This window comes from Diorhabda sublineata, chromosome 1 (assembly GCF_026230105.1).
Source record: "Diorhabda sublineata isolate icDioSubl1.1 chromosome 1, icDioSubl1.1, whole genome shotgun sequence".
Taxonomy (NCBI): Eukaryota; Metazoa; Arthropoda; class Insecta; order Coleoptera; family Chrysomelidae; genus Diorhabda; species Diorhabda sublineata.
Window position 1 is genome coordinate 35,849,729 of NC_079474.1, and position 24,159 is coordinate 35,873,887.

Consider the following 24,159-nt stretch of genomic DNA (forward strand, 5'->3'; position numbering starts at 1 on the left):
AATGGTAACGACCATAGTTTCGAATTCCATTCTACGATTATACATAGTAACGATGGTCCTTATCTAAGAGATTATATTCATAACGAAGAAACATAATTAAACAGATGGAAAACAAGATAATATACTACTACTACTATGTTGATTATATTATCTACCCATTCATTTCTTCACTGTGCTTCGTTATTTCTTTGTTTGTTTTTAAGTGAATCCGGAATCTCGCAATTTTGATATGAATTTTGGGGTAATTAAATAACTCAAATCCTTTTCAATCTTGGAATACTTAACTTTGGCGTATTTTTTGTTTCTAATATTCTACTTTAATTAAAAAACTCACTTTAGCTAAAATAATTTAATACATACTTTTGAATACTTTTGAGACTTGATGTTAAGCATAAGAAAAAAATGCTTAAAACTTTTTATACGGTGTTATTCATAGTTACTTCATTTTCAAATCAAATAGTTGTATGTATGATACAAGTAAGATTTTATTTCGTTATGTTAAAAACCTCGTTATGCTCGTTTTCTAGCTCCACGAACAAAATAAAATCACTTTTAACACATAATTTTTTATCAAACTCTTCTTATAAAGATTAAAAAAAAATTTTTCAAAATGTACATAGTCAAGAGGTTTATTAGTTAGAAACGGCGATATTTAATTATAATTTACTAAAATTGATAGACTGAAAAATACGGAATTCGATTTTGCTTTAGGTAGAAGAATTACCTAATAACGAAATTTGTAGATGTTATTTTCATCCATTTTTCTAATTTTTTAATAATGTCAATAACGACAATATATCATGACATTCAAAAATTTATTCAAATTTTTAAGAAGGTAAGTTTCTTTGATGTTTATTTATTAATAATTTTTATTGTACTGCAACAACAAAGATAAATAGTGAAAAAATCGAAACTGAAACTGACCGTGTGTGTACCGAGTTCGACGACTGTTCCGTTTGGCATCGAACAGGCAGCGAACAGAGCGACATTGGATCTTATTTTTTTATAAAATTATACTTTTAACTGTAATAATAATGGCTTAACCCTAATGGAGTTGCTCTGCAAAAATGCTCTCTGGAACCTCTTGCTGAGATGTCTACAACTACATTTATTTCCTGAAATAACGTTCTGCCAATTTATAACTCCTATTCTGCTCATCCTTCGACTCTTTTAACCTTTGTGTCCTAGGTCTGCCGCGTCTATTTTTACCTCCAGGATCTCATTGCATCATATTGTATACGATAGATTTTGTCCCATTTCTCATACCTCAATCACTTAACTCGTTGACGTGTGATTTTTTAAATTGCCAATGAGTTTGTCAGTTGCTTCTCCCATTATTGTTCTCATTTTGATTCTTTCCGTTCTTCTCAATTTCTTGTTAGTGTTATTGTTTCCGCTGAATACATAATTACTGATCTAATAATCGTTTTATATATGTATTGATCTTCATTCGTTTTGACATCAGTTTACTTTACAATAATTTCCTGTTACTGTGGTATGCTTTATCCGTATCAATTATTTGTTCTTCAATCTCCTGTCTCCTCTATTATTAGTTTTAATGTCGAGATACTTAATTTTTTCTACTTCCATAAACTCATACTCGCCAACTTTAACTTTTCCCACTTGACATTGCTTTCTAAATCTCATTATTTTTGTTTTGTTCTCATTGATTTTTGACACAATCTACTATCTTACTCGTTTGTTAATCACAAACTCATCAGATTGAGTTCTTAGTATGCTGACCATTATTTCGCTCTTAGATCCCCCTATATTTAATGCGTTTATCACTTGTTCTATGTATAGTGATTTATCCGATTTTCCTTCTTTTGGCATCTTTCATGAAGTGTGTTTCGTCCATACTTTATCATCTCTATGCTTATTTCATCTTCATCAGGTGCTTTTCAATTTCTCTTTTTATTTATAATTTCCTTAACTTCTCTTAATGTGATGTCTTGTGATGTAGTTCCTTGATCTTTCTCCTCCTGGTATCTTTATGTTATGTTTATATTGGTGGTCTTCTTCTGTCAGGTTGCATTGTTTATTCTTTATTCCCTTGACATTACCTTCGTCTTTATTTAATTTGTTCGCTTTCTTGTAGAAACCCTTTGTATTTCTATTTGAGCTTTCCTTTTGCTATTTCTCTAACAAAATTATTCATCTAATCACGTTTATTTTTTCTTCTCAGCTTATTACTCTCCATCCGAATGATTTGTATTGTTTTTTGGTTTGTTTTCGTCCAGCTTAGTCTTGCTTTGACTTCCATTTCTGCTGCACTTTCACAACTTTCTTTATTTCTTGGATTCTTCGTTCCAACCAACTGATTGTTGGATGCAGTTTGCAAACTATTCTTTATATTACTCCATTCCCTTCGTCTTCATTTTCTGATAGTAAATCTTCTATACGTGCAGTATATTCTATCCGAATGTTTCATGACATTTACGTTTTATATCCCGTATTCTTTTCATTTTATGTCTTGTTTTCGTCATAATCATGAAGTGATCAAAGTCCACACACGCTCTTCTGTACTATTTGACATCTCTTACGGATGTGTGCTCTCTTCTAATTATCATCACGTGGTCTATTTGGGAGCAAGTTTTTTTTGATATAGTGATACCCAGGTCATTTGGTGGTTTTTAAGGCGTCGAAATTTGGTACTGCTGATAATTATATTTATATTTGTTTTTTTTCATATATTGTACTTTCTCTTTTGAGCGTTGAAATTTTCTAAAATTAGAATTGTATTTTACTTCGGAATATTATTACTACTAGTGGTAAAAGTATTTATACGGGGCTTTATTATAAAATTCAGTTTTTAATCATGTTAGTGTGAGTTAAAAATATTACTTTTAACGTTAGTTTTAAAAAGAATTGTTTTAATTTTTCTCATCCTGCCATCAAGAAAATTGTATTAGATGCTAATTAATTGAATCAAATTTATATATGGATGTTAGAGAGAGAGAGAGAGAGAGAGAGAGAACAATCTTTGTTCATGAACAATGTCGGTCGAAATGCGTTAAATAAATGAAGTCCTTATTAGCATCTTGATAAATTTTTTCAAGGTTAGATTTACTTCATTATTTTGTACATCGCAACTTGACATACTTCATGATCATGATCTAGAATTGCTACATTCAATTCATACCCTTTGTCTACACCAACGCCAAGCTTTCGAAATATTATTAATCGTATGCTTTTACAACTTTTCTCTCGTAAAAGATACTCTGCTTTTTCCCTACCGTCGATTAATGTCAAAAGACAGAATATGGAGAATTTGCTATAGATTCAAATCCACAGATAATAGATGTTTACTCTGATTGGCCTACATTAGTCGCTATATTCAATATTGTTTTGACATTAAAACGTCAATATGCAAAGTTGGTAGTGAACATTTTGAAAACGTAAGTACTGAATCGAATTTGGAAAATGTGAAAAACTATAGCTTCCGAACGGAAATTTATAGATAACGAAAGTGAATTAGAACAAGACGAAGTCGGTTGAGAGATCATAACGAAGCCCTACTCAAATAGGGAAAATCCCACAACAAGAGACGCCGAAAAAGACCACCAAAACACAAAATTGCAATTTGTTATACATAAGTAAAAGACAATAATAAGTTAAAACGTGAGAAAACAGATAATAAAGAAGAAAAAAGCTTCCTTTAACAGCGATTTTTCCTTCACTGCAATGTAGGTGTTTGATATGCTACCACTTATTCGTTCTAACTAAATCTCTTTATAGAGAGCATCTTTTTAGGTCATGGCAGTCAAAGACTTTCTTTCTTCGCAACCTCCACTTTGAAACAATCCAGTTGGACTACTAGCTAAATTTTTCAATGACAACCGTAGGTAGTTATCTCAAAAATACTAAAACGTTGAAAGCACTCTGTTGTGGTTTTAAGTATTTTGAGCGAAGCGAGCGAGTAATAGATTGGTATGTATGCTTCAAATAGTGCTCGAAATAATCAATTCGTCGTGATTTTCTTCAAAAAAATTCTTACGCTTAAATTCAGTAAACAATGAAATGAAAAAATGAAGCTGAATTTCAACCATTAAATTAAAAATGCTTCTAAATAAATCATTGTAATAAAATTTCCTTATCTATATTTAGAAGGTTAACTAACTGAATAAGTTGTATTGATCTTAGACCATACATGGTACGATAGAAAATGGCGAAACACACAAAAAGACCTACGTCAAAACAATCATGCAAAATTATATATTATTTTAGCTGCTGCTATGACTCCAAATTAGTAGACATGCGTTTTCAATGCTTTTATCGTTGGAAAATGATTTTCGATCCATTTACTACTAGTGACAACACTTTTAATTCGGATTCAGATGATTTCTATTCTTTCTAAACAATGGAGATCGATTATCAACTTCTGAAAAGAGAATAAGAAAATAATGTTTCATTTCTCTTTTAATAATTTGAATGCAAAAATAATAGGAATACATAAATTGGTATCGACTTTTAAATAATTGAATTGCCATTTTTAAAGAAACGAATAGAGAATCCCAAATAATTGATGTCTTAATAGGACGTTTTGCCACTTCCGTTTTACTTGGGAGAATAGGAGAATTAGCAGTTCATGTAAGTATATGGACTAATGGTGGATATTCACTAGCAATAAAATACTCCGAACGAAGCAAATGCGCCGCACACACTGTATCAAATTCGTCTAGTCAGTACGTTACGCCCAACAGAACAGAACGCGCAAAATATTTTTGGATGTTGGTGATCGGTGAACGGGACTTGCTCAAAAATAACTTATTTGTTCGCCGGTGTATAGAGGATACTTGAACGTTCGTTGTGTTTGTGGTGTTTTAACTGTGCGTATCTATGAAGTGGAGCAGGGAAAAGTGTTTACGAGTTAATTGATTAATTTGAATGATGCTTAAGTAGCAATTACTCGTAATATAGGAAGCACCTCATCGGCCATGGAAATAATCATATCACATCACATGCATAACCTAACCTAACCTAACCTAACCTAAACATAACCTAACCTCTATTTTATCCTTAAACTCTTGTATAAGTGCAAAATTTTGAATAAATATTGTAGACTTCTGTACGAATCACCAGTGGACAAAAAGCGCAGTCTAACAGTCATGCGATCTTGTACAGAAATTGTCTTTCGAAAACCGTATCATCATTCTTGATTATTCTAGGACTTACTAAACATTAGATTCTCGAAATCTTCTGAAGACATCCTTGTAAGTAAGCCCATATTTTGACAGCGCAAAAAAGGCGCTCTGTCCACATTTTCCGTTCTTTCCTTTTTTCTCTTTTTTCGCTAATACCTCTATCATTAAAAGAGCACCAGCGATGATACTAATATCAGATGCATCTATGTCGACAAACACTCAAACAAACACGGACTGATTACTGGTGAGAACGAAGCGAACACCAGAACACTCCGCGCACAATGTTTTGTTGCAGATTGTTCAGACCGCATGATTGTTTGGAGTATACGGCGCGTGTGGTTCGTTCGGAGTCTTTTGTTGCAAGTGAATACGCCCCTTAAGGCTCTGTTGTATATATGACGTTAACTATCAGACCACTACTTATCAGTTTTATTTGTTTTTTGTTACTTTATAATTTCTTCCGAGCTTTGGATTGAATTATATGAATCTAATTGCCATTTTTTTCAATGTATTTCCATACATTCAAAAATTTCAATTGATTCTAACAAACTAATTTTATTTTTTCATCATCTATTAGAATTGTATATTTCCGTTGTAGTTCTATTCTCTTTTGAATCAATTCTATTATTTATTTTATCCCATAGATCTTTATAATCATGTCTTAATATGTTGCCTTTTCATTTACATATATGCATTCCTTTAACAACATTTTTTTCTTCTTCATTCTGTGGTTTGACATATCATCTGCTTTCTATAGATCTTATTTTCCCTCAGGTGACGCGTGGTTTCGTTTTGTATGGGATTTGTTTGGCTCCAATTATTTCCTCAGTTTTATTCCATTGATTGACGCGCGTTTTGATAATCAAATTATCGTCTTCAATTTACAGGTTCTTGAAACCCGCGTAAGGCAATGTATGTGTAAATATTGCTATGGTCACAATAAACAATGTACTCAGTATTCAATATCTCATCTCCACTACCCCCTTTTACCATTATTCTTTAAATTTATGTCACTGGTTTGTACGGTCTTTGTATATTTTTCATTATACCTTTTACATTATTGAATTATAATGTATGTTATTTATCGTATTTATTTTTTGTTATTGTTGTTAATAATTTCTCTCTTTTGAATTGTGAATCTCCGCTTTTGCTTGATTCCTTTATGACCATCATTTATTTTAACCTTTTATGCCCCAGCTAACATTTTTATAATCTCAACGATTTTAATTTCGGACGTACGACATACATTTTCATACTAATATACCAACGAATGTACACTGTACGTCATAATAATTAATTTACACTGAAAGCTGTAATAATTTATACAAAACAAAACGATATTTTATTGAAATTTATTGTACGTAATTTATTTTACATAAAATTTAAACAAAATGATTATAACGGTTGAAGCAGTTTGGCATATACAATGCAGGCACAAATTACAAAAGTATCTAGTATCGCGTCTGATGTTATTTGACGAACACAGAACACATCTTCGTTGTGGACGCTGACGACAACGACTAGGTTGAAAGTTGAAAGTTGAGTATGAGCAACAGGTTCATCACGAGCTTCAATTTGTTGCGTCTACGATGTCTTTCAATTTCAAACGCACCTCCCCGAAATAGTCAATTACAAAATTTGAGTAGGTCAATAATTGTGAATTCACTATTGCACGTTGAACAAAATGTATTCCCAATTTAGTGAACCAGGTGTATGATTTATGGTAGCAATTATAGCCATGCAATAATTGATCGATTTATCGACGCCTTGCATACACTGAGTGTATTGTTGAATTAATGCGGGCTTCATAACAAATTCTCGCTTACCACCTTCAAGATATCTCTCTCGTTCAGCAAGCTCCGCACTAAATTTTGTCGAAATAATGTACACGTCTCTTTTATCAAAATATTTTAAATTAATTACATTCTCTTTTCTTGCAAATGCTGACTAGTGTCTATTGCGTGGAGAATTTTTTAATACATTTGGAACCCCTCTATCGATCGTATCGTACCAGTAAGTGGCGTTTCTCGATGTAATAAATATTCAGCAAGTCGAGTGCTACTGTACCAAATATCTGTATAGAAAGAATAACCCAAGTTCAGTAAGTTTCTACCAAGATAAACTACTACTCTTTCTGAGGGCGATAATCTAGCATAATCAACGTCATCAGGATGAAGAAACTGCTGCTGACCTTGTCCAGTATACATTTCAAAGTTGTATATATATCCATCATACTAAAAATTTTAACTCCGAATCTGAAACGTTTTGACTTCATATATTATCGGAAATGCAGCGATCTTCGTATAACATAAATAATTTATCAAAAATAACATTCTTATTTGGTTGATAGTTGTGTTGAGAAATTCTCTCTAAGCCTTCTAAAAATGGTCTAAAACGTCATAATCTATCATTTGCTTATAGATCATTTGGGTCAGCCAATCTTCAAAATTTTAATATTGATAAAAATCGACTTAGACCTTTCTCCTGAAACCATGGAGTATTTAGATTATAGCGCGTACCCCAATACATTGAAATTTGTGATTTTTTTATTGAGGCCCATAGTCAGTAGACATCCAAAGAATGTTTTAATTTCTTTCGTGGTAACATCGCACCATTGTAGACCATGAATTTTAAAATCTAGATGTGGTTGATTTGCAAAATATAATTGTGCTTTCGTATTCGTACATTCCACAATAAAATTAAACAATTCATATGGCAAAAATGCATCTACACATCTAAAAGATACGTCTTCATCAGGAAACACATCAGGATTTAGACCTGCAATTCCAAGAAATTCTGGCACATTATCAGGTCGAGTAACCCCAAATGGATGGACCATCATAATCCATGCAGGTGGATTTTCTTCAGCAGATGAAGTGTTACTATGAAATTTCATCGTCACTACTAGTAAAATTTTCACTTTCACTGTCGGATGTAATATTGTTGAACAACAAATCGGGGTTTGAATCAATGTCACTCATGATTAGAGGAGAATTTATTGCAGGTATTTGCATAAATAATTTAACGACGACTGTACTTCAAATCGAAATTTGAAATTAGAATACTTGCAAATCCGAACTTTAATTATAAATAAAATTAAAAACCATTGCCTTTGCCAGCTAGGCTGAAACCGGCCGCTTCTCGGACGAATAAGACAGAGGAAGAGGAATACTGGAATATATACAAAGAATACAAATATTAATAATTATTGTTGCTAAATAGTTTTTCAATTTAAGCAAAAAATCCAAGTTAAAATCATAACACGTTATATTTAACATTCGGCGTACGTCCTGAATTATAGCAAGTAGCACAGTCCTAAAATGGTTAAATCGGTTATTACACCGAATGTTTGTTTGGTTTTTTTCTCGTGAACTTTGTCGTTAAATTTTATCTATCTCCTTTCGATTCTTGTGATAAGATTTCAATATCGATTTCTATTATCGTTCCGCACCACGTCCGTTCACTATGATAGCCTATACCCTTATAGTAAACTTCTAATAATCTCATGAATCAAAATACTAATTATTAATCTCATGGTTAATTAGCGCTATTATTTTTTTATCGGAATGTCGGCTTTTCAATCTATTTTCTATTTATTGTAATGTTCGTTCTATGTAAACATCAAAATTATTACCTCACAGATAATGTTTTGTTCTCGGTGTTTTTGATTTTAGATAATTTGGGAGTGTTTGATATATAGTAGGATATAGTCCCTATCATTATACAGGTATTTCATATTTTTTGTAAAAATTTGTTTTGCTCGCTTATTCATCAGTATAGCATGAATATTTATGGTATTCGTATTCTCACGACAGTTATCTCTTATCATTAGCCACATACTTTGTTTTGATGCTTTCGCAGTTTTTTTAGCATTACATAGTCGAAATAAAAGATACAAGAAGTATCATTAAACCCCGACAACATATTTGCATGGATGTAACGTGCCTCCGTCACCTTAAAAAAAAGCAAGTGCAAGGCATGTGCTGGTAGACCCTTTTCATCAGTTACTGAAACACTGAGAGAGTGAGTATTATGATCGAAGAAGAAACAGGTTGCAGCTATCAAGTGAGTGAGGCAGTTCTTGGTCCAAGGTCTGCGACAGTAAATTCAATTTACATGATCAAATTCACGCGAAAAAAATTGTTACCCGTTGGGTACTACGCTAGATTTAACAATTTCTAAGAGGCACAGCATGGAAAACGAGAAATTTTAAATAGTGGTGTACATCATATTGTTTCCAAAACAGTAATTGATGATGAAACGTACCTACCGTTTTATTATATTCCCACCGGTCGGGAGAGTCGTGTGTCACTAAGAATCATTAATACCAACCATGGCAAAAAAGGAAAGATATAAAAAGAAAGTTATGTACACAGTGGTCTTTCGTAAAATAGTATTATTATAAACAATTAAGTTATACCCTAAAATGTTTACCTGCAGCCCTTGCGTCAAGCAATATTGACGGGTTAATCTTTCATCAAAATAAATGTATCGTCACACACTGCAGACAGTTGAATTTTTACGTGAAAATAATGTAAAAGCCATTGAACATTTATCTTATTCTCCTGATTTGGCCTTGTGTGATTACTGATTATTTTTCTTCGGTTACAAAAGTTGATTCATGTAGGTACTTATTACTTTGAACATAAATAAAATCAGTTTCCTAAAAAGAGATATAGTTTCCTTGTATCTCAAAATATAGCCCCACACTTCATTTTCTTTGTAAATAAATATTTTCTAGAAAACACACTAAAAAAATTATTTTGTTTCAGGTATGATCATATCGAAGAAAACGTGGAAGGTTCAATCATTATCAACATCATCAGCAATACCAATGCACGCATATCAAAAATGTCCATATCAATGTTGTAATCCACAGAACGTTATCTGATTATAGCTTTATTTTATCAAAAAATGTTTATAGTCAAATATAGATAAAACTCACTTCGAGAAGTATCATCTAGTCAGCATTTATATCGTGTAGTTTAGTTAATCATCTTAAAAAATGGGAGTATTGTGGAGAAAGAGGTCGTTATTATTAAAATTAGCAGTGATAGTGACTACGGCGTGGTTTACAATAGCGTTTTTATTATATACGGACAACTCTTCGCCGCGATCATCTGAGGAGATAGCGTTACCTTTAGAAAGTGGCGATTTATTAATGAACAATGAAATTGTGCCTGAAAGAGTGGTGCCGTTCAAAGAATCAACGAGTAGGACTTCAGTGAAAAAAGAAAATAAAAATATTAATGTGGACTATGGTGGTGTACTTGTGCCGCCGAATAACGTGGCAGGCGAAATGGGGAAACCTGTTATTTTGCCGAGAAATTTATCAGGTATGATTTTAATTTATGTTTTTTATTTATTTCTTTTTTTTTAATCAATAAGAATACATCTAAGTCAAAGCTACAGTAATATTTCTAATTCTTAATGCAAAACATAAAAAAAATAAAAGAAATAGTATTAGTAAAACTATTTAAAAAACGCAAAAATATGAAATATAAAAGATATATTAATTTAATCAAAAACACAAAATTTTTATGGAGAGAGTAAAGCGTCCCTTTGAATTTTTTAATTTACACTAGTAGGGATATTTCTGACTTGAAACAATTCAATAGTTGATTGTTTTAAAATGTTTATAATTATTGAGAATGAAATTTCATCCAAACTACTTCGTGATAACTAGTCATAGGTGTGTACTGTCCACCAGAAGTTGGTTAATACATATCCTTACGTCTTGCGAGTGTGACGAGTAATGGGAATAGCTTGGGAGGTAAAGAGAATCGGACACTGTAATGCAGAACTTACATTTTTTTTAGTTATTTATCATTATTTTAAAAAATACAACTCATATATGTATATAAAGATAAATAGAGGATCCCAAAAGATGACCATTCGGGACCATTTACTTCTATCCCAGAGTTGCATCTCTAAGGAGTTATAAGACCATAGAATAAGGCGCTATATTTAAAAAAAATAATTTCTTTGCTACACTTCAACTTAATAATACCGAATTTGGTAAACTTATGATACTGTTGAGGGCATTAAGTAATGGTAACTAGAAAGCAAGGGCTAATTAATAGTGACATAGCATTAAAATTTCACAGTTTCTTTATCTGTCAGTTGATTTAAAAAAATATAATTTAATTTTAAAACTTTTTTCACTCGTGTAATTTTTAATAGAACTTTGTCATTTTCAAAGAAAAACAAATTTTTTCAACAATGCTATTTAAATGTTATGAAAAGTCAAGATTTGTATATGAATTTATACATCAAATTTGACAATTTGCAATTCAACTCTTCTAGTAATTAAATTATTGGAAATGTCGGGGTGTTATTACATGATAGTTATGCATATTTATAATACTCCTACGAGTAAAGCAAACCTCAATAGTGAAAAGATTATTTTTTTAAAGTGAATTTCTTCACTTAAAAGAAATCGATATAAATTCACTTGCTGTACGAAGTCTTGATATAACAACTCTTGCACTTTTTGGGCATGATATCGATGGAATAAATAGTTTTTCTACGTTCGTTATAATATTCACGTTTTTTTTTTTCATTCATTTGCATTCATAAAGAATATCATTTCTGAATCGGTCAAAAGCGTGAAAAAAAGTACCGTAAAGGTTCATTTTTTCACGCTTTTGCGTTAAAAAAGGGCCGTAACGTGTCATCTTTTAACGCAATTATAAAATTCTTTCTCATGTCAATTCGTTTCTCCGATAAACTGTCACACTCTTATTTCTTGATATTTGTTCAAGAGAATCCCTTTTGTGTCTAATTAAAAGGAGTGTAGTATTATTATTAATGATGGAGAGTAAAAGTGAAGAAGTTTAAACTGTACACCAGAAGATGTTGTTGAATCGGCAACTGCAGTGACTATGAATTTTCTCCCTGAGAAATCTAGGGAACGGTATTTAATGGAATATAATTCTTTTATGGAGTGACGTACTAAAAAAGGGATAAACAGCTCAACAGAAACAATGTTATTAGTTTACTTTGAAACTAAATCCAAAATGTGGAAGTCATCAACACTTTGGTCGACTTATTCAAAACTGAAAGGCACCCTAATGGTAAATAACGACGTACACATCATTGAATACTCGAAACTCATTGCATATTTGAAAAATGAATCAGTTGGCTATAGACCCAAAGAATCTAAAACATTTGCCCGTGAAGAAATTAATAAGTTTCTGTTGCAACCTCCACACGATCATTATCTCATGCAAAGGTATGACAGCAAAAAATTTTAATGTAAGCTTAGATATGATTTGTAACATCTTTCAGGTTGCTTTAATATTTGGACTCGCAGTAGCTCTGCAGAGGGAGGAATTATATAAAATGAAGTGTAACGATATTAATAATACCGAAAATGCTTTAATTATCACAATACCTGATACAAAAACTTATGCTCAACGTCGATTTACTATTATTGGCGAAATATCTGACAATAAACTTGGTCAACATTTATTAAAAATATAAAAACCAACGACCCACAAATGTCAAAACAGATCATTTCTTTTTGCAGTATAGAAATGGAAAATGCAAAACCCTTATCCCTTGCTTATCGCAGCATATTTGAATTTACATAATTCAAAAAACTACATTGGGCATACATTTCGACGCTCTTCAGGTTCTCTATCAGTGAATTCCGGTGGTGATATAATTCAACAAAGAAACACGGCGGGTTGAAATCCAAATCCAAACACAGTCGCGGAGGGTTACGTAATAAAAAACAAAAAGGATTCCTCAGTAAAAATTTTAACGGTAATAACTAGTTCGACTTCAAACAACATTGTAAATGTTCAGGATCCTTCCAACAATCCAAAAAGTACTAATACAGCTATAGACGATGTTATTTCACTTAAAATTAATAATGTTCACAGTTGTACATTTAATACTACTATTACAGTATAAAAATTGATAAAAGTCTTGTCGAACGTAGAAAAAATTTTACATGAAACTCGTGAGTAAAGTAACTTTTTTCACTCGTAGTAATTGTCAAACCGTCCTACTCTTGAAAAAAAGTATTACTTTACTCACTTTATTCACTTCACTCACTTCATTATACAGGTGACCTTGATATGCCACCCTGTCTAGATAATGTTCTAATGGTAATATGCCATTGATCGTCAATGGTATCCAAAATAAATTCTTTATTTCGCACACTCATTTATACAGTACAGCAAGGAAAAAGTAGTTGCCAATACAGTAAGTGATGATACCGAATTATATATTATGCTTGAGTTTCAAGAAAACTCACATAATTCTTATCGACAAGCAAGCCCCTGTTGAACATTAGCTAGGAAAATAAAAAGCACCGTATGCAATATCGTAAAAAAGTTCATATTTGGACAGGGATTGTTAAGAATCATATCGCAGATCTCCTTTTTCACAGATGGCAATTTGAATGGAGATAAGCATTTAGATAAAGTCCAAAATAAAGTCGTGCCTACTTTGGCAAACTTTGGTATATCCTTATCCAGCAAACCCACAAGTTCCTGCGAATATAATATGATTTTAGCAAGATAAAGCGCCGCTCCATTGCCAAATCAATGTCCAGCGGTACTTGAACGAAATTTTTTCAAATCTGCAATTTAATGGCCAGGCACGATGTCCTGATCTTACGCCATTAGACGAGATATGTTAAATGTATTGTATACAACACTAAACCACTCAATTTAGATGACCTATACCAGATTGGAGCATATTACCAAGAAGTTCGCTAGAGCTTTTTCACAATCTCTTACATTGACATTAACGTTTTTTTTTCACATTATCAAGAAATAATCTGTATTACTTATTAAGTTTTTGATATAATGTAGTGCATTTGTTAAATAAAATAATTTTCTCTTTCAAATGTTAATTTTGTAGTAAACCTAAAAACACACAACATTTCTAAATTTTGTTTAAAAAAAATACAAATCCACGTGTTTAACACTTTTGCCCAAACACGCCCTCATTTGTTTATTAACGAATTTATTCCATTTGGGTGTCCCATACCGTATAACATGTGACCAATGAAAATAAATTTTATTATCTTCTTATTCGCTTTACGAGCGGAAGTCGGCAAAGATAGAATTGGTTCATGTCAGAAAGGAATTTCTGAATGCTCTTAAGCATTTCAATGATTTTAATGGGAAAAGAACAGTGAGCGCAACTGGAAGTGGAACGTTTAGTTCATGAATCGGCATTTAGTTTCACAATAGCATCCCATATTCTTGTACAATATTAATGATTAGAATTTTATTTACACGCTACGCTGAATCAAAGATTTTCGGCATCAAAAATTCTTCATAATAAGTTTTGTCGGTATCATTATAACTTTCAAAGAACGAGAACGTACCATTGTTCTGTTGTAATTTTCATTGCATCAAACACTGAACGTCAGTAAAATGGATTGACAGGAACTGACAATAAAAACTGGCTTTAATATTTTTTCATTGAAAACGGAGAAAAGGATTTAAGTGAAAATAAAATCAGTCTTGCACGACATTATTTGTCTTCAGAAATCTTCTAAAATTCAAAGAGTATGCAATGGATCTAAATTATTTCTCTCTTATTCCTGCTTTCCACTTGTATGCATTGTACATTCATAATTTCAAGTTTTTATAACAGCAAATTATATTTCAATATCACGTTAAAAATATTTTGAAATAAATACATCCAATTTTGCATCACGTATTCCATAGTAAAAGTTCAAAGTGTAAGAAATCTTCATATGAATTCAAACTGTTTAAGCCGCTTTAAACATCATCACGTATTTTTATTTACTAGCATTATATACCAAGGTAGAAGCCTTTAAAAATAATAAAAAGTGAAAAAAATAATAGTAGAATGAAACCTATTGGAAAAGGAGGAAAATTTAATAAAAATTAAAAGGAAAAATAATTTACGGGCCATCTGAGGTCGGGAAGGGAAAGAGGTTAAGTTTTTGAAAATAAAATGGTTTATCTCGATTTCCGGGAAAACTACAAGTATTATAGAAAATAGTCAAATAACAAAGTTTTAGGTAATAAAATCTACAACTTTTGTATTATAACTTTTTTCACATAACCTCAAAATTTATGTGAAAAATTAATAAAACCGAGTTTTTGGTTTTTTATTTTTACCTTTTACAAAACCATATTTGTTTCACGGAATTTTGTGAAAAATTAAGTTTTTGTGTCCTAATTTTCGAACGAAAATTCTCCCGTCAAAATATCAATTTTTTCTAAAAGTATTTGAGACTTTGGTTTGTTGAAATCTCTATTTCATGATGGAGTAAAAAATATTACCATGACCAGGTTAAGCTTTTTCAGAAAAGGTAAGAAATGAGACGAAAAAAATTTTTGTTTAATCATTACGTACAATTTCTAGATGTTTATTAAAATTTTAGACTCTAATTACTTATGTTCATCAATCTAAAATGGAATCTCACTTTTTTTCGTGGAATTAGAGTGGAAAAATTTAATTAAAAACTAAAAATTGTACGTAATGATTAAAAATAATTTCGGATGCCTTTTCTGAGAAAATATACCATGGTGATGGTAATATTTTTTATACCATTAGGAAGTAGAAATTGCAACGAATAAAATCTCACCTTTTTTAAAAAGCTGACGGAAGAATTTTCGCTTGAAAATAAGGATGCTCTCCTATATTATCTCAAAATAACGTGAAAAAATAAATAATTCAAATCAAATAAATTACAGTATATATGGAACTTAAAATTTCACAAAATTTCGTGGAAAATAAATATTTTTGGAAAGATAAAGAATTTTTTTTTACTTTTTCACATAAATTTTCAGGTTCAGATCGTCCATAATTTTTTTTCTTTTATTTTTATCATAATCTCCTCCTTTTGCAATGCAATATTACTATTTATTATTTTTGGTTTCAAAAATTATCGACCCTGGTCTATTATACTTTGTTCTGTACAAATCAAGTGGAAATTAGATTCGTTTTCGATTCTCTACTTTGTAAAAAATAACTTGTTATACTTGATATCATCAGGAAGGAGACTTATCTAATCTGATAAAAACTAATTGAACCTGCTTTAATTAACAATTTGTTGTAATCAGCTTAAGAACTAAATATAGCTTGTAAATATAATAAACACACAATACGATTTTATTTAAATAGGAATTATGTACTGTTGTATTTATTAGAATACATAATTTGAACTGATTGTACGAGGGCGATGTGACGGAAGAATGACTTTTCAGAGGTTGACAACACTTTTACTACTATTTTATTGTTAGTTTCCGGAATATTTTTGATGTCATCAATCAAAATTTCAAGTGAATTAGACAAATAAATCATACCGCTATAAAATTAGTATATTAATCACGAGTGCTAGCAAGTAGAATAAATCATTATACGCGAGTAGATTACTATACTTTATCCACGACTACTACATATTTTTGTTGTTAATTATCACAAACACTATTATTTTATTCGAACAAATATTTCAAACAATATATTATTGTTCATTTATACACAGCATATATTTATCGAAAATTGTATAATAATCGTATAATATCTCATAATCATTAACAAAAAAATCTATGTATTCAGCTTAACAAATATGTATCTAATCTCGTATGTATATATGTATATATAGATTTAGGGTCTCGTATATACTGCGTCCCCCTTCCTTGCTGCGATACTGGAGAACCCAGTGATTACAGCTGATCAATTAAACCCACTCCTTTTAAAAAGTCTAGAATGGCTGTAATTGCAAGGGATCTTCGTCTTCTATTTTAAACGCTCCCAGGTGTAGTACTCTGTATCCAATCTTTCAAAATGGTATTTATCACCTTTTGCGTGTTCAAAAAAAAATTATGGGCCATATTATATACTTTTCTTGACTTTTTCGGAATGAAATTTAATGAGGCAAGTTCAGCAGCTTCTCTAATTTCTGGAATTTCTGGTAGTGTTTAAAAAAAGACACTTTAATTTTCTAAATCCATTTTTAGTGGGTTTCTTAACAAAATTTAACAAAAAATACTAAAACACTGTTGACAAATCAAATGCAGACTCTAAGTGATGATACTAAATTGAATATTATGTTTGAGTTTCAAGAAAACCCACATAATTCTGATCGTAAAGCAAGCCACACTATTCAACGTTAGCCACACAAAGCTTCTGTAAAAAATGATATCAAACTCAAAGAAGAAGAACTTATTTTTGTGAACAAAATAATGGCAATGTTAGATAACAACGTGATCCAAGTAGATGTTTTTTTCTGATGAGGACACATTTACACGGTCATGTCAATCGTCAAGCTATTGGTCTAATGGATGAGAGAAGAACATTGGAAATCGTATCTTAGGTCGCCTTTTTCATAAATGACAACTTAAAGATGGAAATAAATATTTAGAATTGTGCAAAATAATGTCGTGCCAATTTTAACACACATGTCCACAAATTCCTACGAATATAATATGGTTTCAGCAAGTTACAACACCGCCCCTTTGCGGAATCAATGTCCAGCAGTGCCTGAACCAACCATAGAATGGCCAGCACGATCTCCTGAACTGACGCCATTAGATAAATCAAAAGTATTGTATACAAAACTAAAGCCCTTCACTAAGATTATTTGAAAAGACGAATCGCGCTTGCGATTTTATCAGTCACATCTGAGATGCTAAGTAATCTTACTACATTTCTATATCAGATTAGAGCATAGAGACGCTTGCTAGAGCATTGTGACAATCTCCTAAATTGGCATTTTTTCCAGTAAAACAATATAAAATTATAGCTAAATCAGCAGTGATTAATGCTGTCAGTGACTCATGGGTATTATCAAGGTTGACCAAACAAAAGTATGATGGGTACATTATACAGCAGTCGTCAATAAATAGTATATTGTACAACAAGTGAGAAAAATTGCATATTTCTCCCGAGCGCAGATGTTTTTCAATCAAATGAAGGAGAAATATGTTATTTCCTCACGTGTCGTACACTATAACTTTTTCTACGGATTAGTTTATAACGAGATTCAGAATTATAATTCACAATACACATTACATACATCGAAATATTAGCCAATATCGAGTTTGAAATTGATGAGAGAGAGATACAGGATTCAATAATATTGCTGGATCTGCTCCTGCATAATTAAAATAGTATCAGATGACCTTCGGAAACATCGACTTGTATATAAATTTTGATTCGGTTATTGTCAAATATTCGCTATATCTTTTGCCGTAGGGCCAATATTATCTATTCTCATTGGTAGTTCTTTATAATTGCCATTTTGGTGATTTGAAAAAAAGTTTGCCTAGTTCGTGTATGTTTGAAGATTTTTATGAATTTAGTAGAATTCTCCTGTAACTGTGAAAACAATATAACTATTGCCGGAAAGTTGACAGCAATAATAATTAAGAAGTGTTTTTGTCGTGTTGTTATGGAAAAGCCGGAAAATATTTGCATAGCTTAAGTAGATATTGCGCGCTAAGCGTCGTCAACATGAAAAATGTGTCGTAACAATACATGGTTGACTGTTGCTTCGGATTATCATAATAACATTTAGAAATCATTTCTTCCTATAGAATTTTTCCGAAACTATGATGGAGTCAACCCGTATAGACACCGATAATGGTGAATGTTCTGGTCGTCCAATTGAGGTGGTTACTCCATAAAACATCATTAAACTACACAAATTGGTTATATCTAATTGTAAACTGAAATTGTGTTGGGTAGTTGTGGCCGTAAAGATATCAGAAGGCAGTGTGTTTACAATTATGCATGAACATTTGATTATGAAAAAACTTTTTTCAAAGAGAGTGCCGCGTTTAGTCACAGTCTATCAAAAATAACAGCAGTATGGATCCATCACTTCACTTCATCATGTGAGTGGACTGCAGCCGGTGAACAACTTTCGAAGCTTCCAAAGGCACAATAGTCAGCTGGGAAGGTTATGGCTTTAGTATTTTCGAATGCGCATGGAATATTGTTCATCGATTGTCTCCAAAAGAGAGAGACAATCAATAGTGAATACCACTTAGAATTGTTGGATCGTTTGAATGCAAAAATCAAGGAACAACGGCTTCATATGTCGAAGAAATACTATTTCATCAAAACAATGTACCGATTCACAAGTCAATGGCAACGATGGTTAAATTGAACGAATACACTTCGAATTGCTTCCTCATACACCCTACAGTCCAGATCTGGCCCCCAGTTACTACTGGCTATTCGCTGATCTCAAAAAAATGTTCGTCGGTAAGGAATTCAAAAGAGGCAATTGCTGAAATTGACTGCAAAAGACAAATCCTTCTACAAGCACGGCATCGAGTAGTTAGAGAAGCGTTGGAATGATTGTATTGCTCTTGAAAGAGATTACATTGATGAATGAAATCGATTTTTGGCAAAAAATGTGTTTTTACATAGTTGACCATATAATTTGGAATAATTTTCTAACCCAGCACTCGTTCTTAAAGAACTCAAAGTAGTTTCCTTAATTTATGTATTTCAACATTTATGGTAGGAAACTAATAAAAGTGAATGTGATATATACGGTGATTGTCAGATTATGGAAATATTTTATGGCGCCCCCAATTTCTAATAAAAGCGTTTCTATTTGTGCCTAGTTTATGAATATAAATTTAGTATCGATTTTAAGTAAGGAGAAATGTCCAATATCAATATTTGAACAGATGTCGATGTCGGAAGTTGAAGCAACAAATTCTAAATTTTATATACACTAGTTTCGTTTTCTTCGCTGATGTATCGTAACCATCAGTATTTTTTTTATATTATATCTTTAGTGTAGAAAATTCGAAAGGAAAACTGTTTGTTTTACTTCTTTTTGCCTGGAGAAATTCACAAAAAACATATGTATAGCATTTTGTTGAGTTCATGGTTAATGCCACCACGTTCGCACATGTAGATAAGCAATAAATATTTACTAATAAAATTCTATACAATAATTTGTTATTGGAATTATTTAAAAAGAACTAGAAATATCCGGTGGGGATTCAATATTAGGATCATAGGATAATAAGAAGATAATAAGAATTAAGGAAATTTTAAATCACATTACTTCTAGCAATATTGTATAATGAAGTAATCAATGTTTGGTAGCGAATACATATTTTTAAACACACTTCATTTAAAATTTTTGGTACAATTTCATTATACTTTCTTTTCATTTTAACCTTGGTTGTCGAGTTAGAAAGAAATAAAATTCAATCCGTAGTCTTCATTAAGACTTATGAATCATTTTGAAATACTTTGGAAAGATAGACCAAATCAATTTTTCTAGATAGTTACATAAACGAATTCTTAGCTTAGGATATCGTGGCAACTGTAGTTCGTGAACTTTTGAAAACAGTTAAACACTGAGAATTGTCTTACCCTAGTCATGTTCTCAGAGAAAATCCTTATAGGATTCTAATCTAATTACGAAGGGCAAAATAGAGGGGCACAGGGGCGTAAGAAGAAACAAATCTCCTTGGGAATGGACAAGTATACATATATAGCATCGAACAATTCCTTAGAGTGGCTGAGAACAGGGATCAGTTCCCTATTGTGATTGCATGAGACATAGTGACTATAGGCACTATAAGAAGAAAAAGTTTCATAGAAATAAACGGTATTCTATCACAATCATGATATGGATGAGAAATTCATCGTTTTGAGAAAGGATCTCTGGGCAAATACTAAGAATCGTGGTATTTAGTGCTGCGTTGTATTCGATTTTAAGTAATCATAGACATAATTCTAATATCGAAATTAACACACTCCTCCTCGCTTTGCGAGGCTCCTTTAAAGACGATATACCACTTTCATGTTCTAAAAAGAACATGTAAACGTTAAGGAAAAAATTTTGTTGAGGGCTTCGCAAAGAGTCTCTTTTAAAAATAGAATATGCATGCTAGCTGTATGCTCCATCCAACGGAGTTTTTCTGCTCAGACCACATATCCCATCTCTACTTGACTATACAATGCTTTGATCTCGGCGTTCGTTCTTCTCCTCCACTTGTTTTGCACCTATACTCCTTCAAAAATCCTTCTTAGTACCTTTCTTTCCCATATGTTTATTTTGTTTTCTTCTTTATTACTCCTGGTCCTACACTTGCTGCCACACAGCACCGTTGGTTGTATAACTGTCTTGTGAGTGCGTAATTTGGCAGCTCCTGAAATGTATTTTGATCTTAATCGTTTTTCTATGGTTTTAAAGGTTTTGTTCCCTCTAACCAGTGTCTTGTCTATTTTCCTGGTTTCGTCACATTAGTTTGTTACTGTCACTCCCAGGTATTCGAATTTATAGATTTTATCAAATCTAAACTCTCTGTTTTGATCTGCCATCATTTTTGAATGGCTGAAGCTACTCAAAAATCCCCTCCCATTTTCATATATTTGGTCTGATCTTATTTAACCTGGACTGGTGCATTTAAACTGCGCGCGTTAATCCAATCCTTAACATTTTTGTTCCTTTTTTGATGGTCGTATGAAGTTAAGCACCAGATTTCAATTAGTGCGTTTGTCAGCTGTTTGACTGGTGATGTTGATTATTAATTTTGTGTTTCCAATGAGTAGCACAAAGCATTCAGTGAAGGTCGTAAAATCGTCGAAAACTTTTCTTATGCACACCACCCATCCACTTCTATTAACGACGATAACATCAAAAATAGAAAGGAAATCAAAAATCATCGTCGTGTCGGCATCAGAGAGATAGCAACATCTCTTAAGGATCGACTCAACATATTTTGTTCAATATTTTGAGTATGGAGCGTGATTAAAAAATTGCTGCCACAAAAGTCAATGCTAGATTTGTACCAAATCTTTTGCAAAAACAACGTCGAGTATAAGTCGATGCTCAATAACGTAGGTAAAGAACTTGCAATCATCAAACTGTTTATTATTGGTGACGAGACGTAGGTTTATGGATATAATGAATATAGCGAATGGAGCTCCAACAAGATTGTTCGGTAGGATAGATCTTGGAAATGAAATAAAAGAAGCCTAGCTGTTGCGACGCCGCCCACATCTATATTAGTTTATCATACTTCTCTTATCACACTGATTGAAGAATCGTTTTGAACACATAAGAATAAAAACCCTGCGTTGCTTGACACTTAATAAAATAAAATCTTGAATATTGACTAACATTTCGTTACACTGTGTCAATATTTCTGCTCGCATCTGCTGGTACAATAATTTTTCCTTGTGCCTTTTATTATGATCGTCCTTTATTAAAATAATATTTCAAAATATTTTTCATATCCCTTAGAGACCATTCTTCATTTCTTTAACTGATTCTCCGTCATTCCACGACGTGAAAACTCACGTTCTGAAATGTAGGTTTAAACTCAACGGTGAGTAAGTGATTCGTTTTCCGCATTTTTCTTTTTTCCATTTCCTAATGAACGCTGTAATTGAAAGTGTGTGCTCAATTCGACACATCTTGAGTTATGTTTTTCCCATGTAAAAATACCACATTTTGAGTCATTGTCCATGTCGTGCGATTATACTCGAAATTTTGAGTTTGAAATCCTCTAATAAGAAATCGTTTACAAATTATATTACGTAGATATTTGGAATCAACAGTGGGAAGTATGAGGAAAATCCCTGGAATTCTAAGCACTATAATATATACGCGTCAATAAGATCTTAGCCTACCATAGAGAGAAAGGTCATGGATAAAATAAACTATACATATTTTTCAATATTTTCGTTATTATCGTTTACAGTAGCTTTGGAAACCGAAGCAGTATGGACTCAACCATTACCATGAAGCACACACACACACACACACACACACACATCCGCTGATTTTGTCGAGCTTTTTGTCGATAATTTTTTGACACAACTGCTTTAGTAGTCAAATTAATATGCTACATTCACGGTCGTATTTCATTCCTCAAAGTCAATCAAAACGATACCCTTGTAGCCATCACACACCCAATTCTACTCGACGCTACTTCTTCACTGCGCTAAGAAATCGAGGCACCCAACTAGAAACTAATTTTTGTCATATTTGAATGCTTATGTGGAATGCTTCGAGCACTTTTGGAAATGTCCATCTATCCTGCATTTTCTTTTGATTTTAGGTGCCGGTCACTCAGAACAACTTCTTCCACAAATTTAATGTTTTCTAAAGTACTGTCACAGGACCTCCCACACTTGGATCATCTTCAAATGTTTGTCGACTCAATGCGAAGTTAAATTTGACATTTTTTAGAACAATTTGATTGAATTGTCTTTTGAGTTCTACTATATACGAGTAAAATGGATCGTAGCAACAAGTTGAAAATTTGTGTAAAGCTTGTTGAGATCTGTCACCAACGAGTACAATAAAAAAGTTTGTAACGGCACTAAAACTTTTCTCCACAAGATATGACGAAGGAAATGCGATTAGAAGCGTTCTCCACTTCCGTTTCATCTAATTAATTGGTGATATTTCCATCGACGGAATACCTCAAATCTGATTTAAAAATCATCTTGCAGGGAATCAAATATTGAGCTTATGTCTGAATATCTTCACGAAGGCATTCTACCTGCGTCAAGTTTGAAAACTGGGAAAATTCGCGCCGACCAATATTTTCCTTTATATATTCCAATTAACCAAGAAAACCTAAAATTACACTCTTTGTTTTTTATTAAATTGAGGCTATCCCTTTGTAATTGTAAGCTGAGGTCATCAAAATTTTTGAACAAATCTGTCAAATACACGATGTCTGCTTTAAAATTGATCAGGTTTTCTTTCAAATCAGGATCTTTACGTTCCAGAAACTCTAAAACACAGTGAAAACGTAAATAAAGTCTTGATAAACATGCACATGGTTGACGGACTAGCGTATTTCAGTATGTAATGGGAATCGTTTGAAGCCTTCATCATTTTCATCACACAATTGTGCAAATAAGCGTGTATTTAATGCATTGCTTCTAATTTTGTTAAATTAATCACAAAATGAAGCAATTGGTGCAATCTATTACTCAAATGTTTCTCTAGTAGATGTGGGCTTCATATTTTTTTTTTCAAAATTTGAAAATACTTGATGGTTTCATAGAGTCATTGCTC

The 24,159-nt window shown here is 32.1% G+C and overlaps 1 protein-coding gene across 2 annotated transcripts in view; it reads left to right on the forward strand.

Annotated features, from left to right (window-relative positions):
• LOC130442165 (putative polypeptide N-acetylgalactosaminyltransferase 9) overlaps positions 1-24,159 on the forward strand; it is a 243,610-nt gene that overhangs the window by 201,150 nt on the left and 18,301 nt on the right. For both annotated transcript variants that reach the window (XM_056776266.1, XM_056776256.1), the window contains one exon: positions 9,917-10,480. In XM_056776266.1, the coding sequence (XP_056632244.1) occupies positions 10,150-10,480 (331 nt within the window). In that variant the 5' untranslated portion in view covers positions 9,917-10,149. The remainder of the gene's footprint in view (positions 1-9,916; positions 10,481-24,159) is intronic.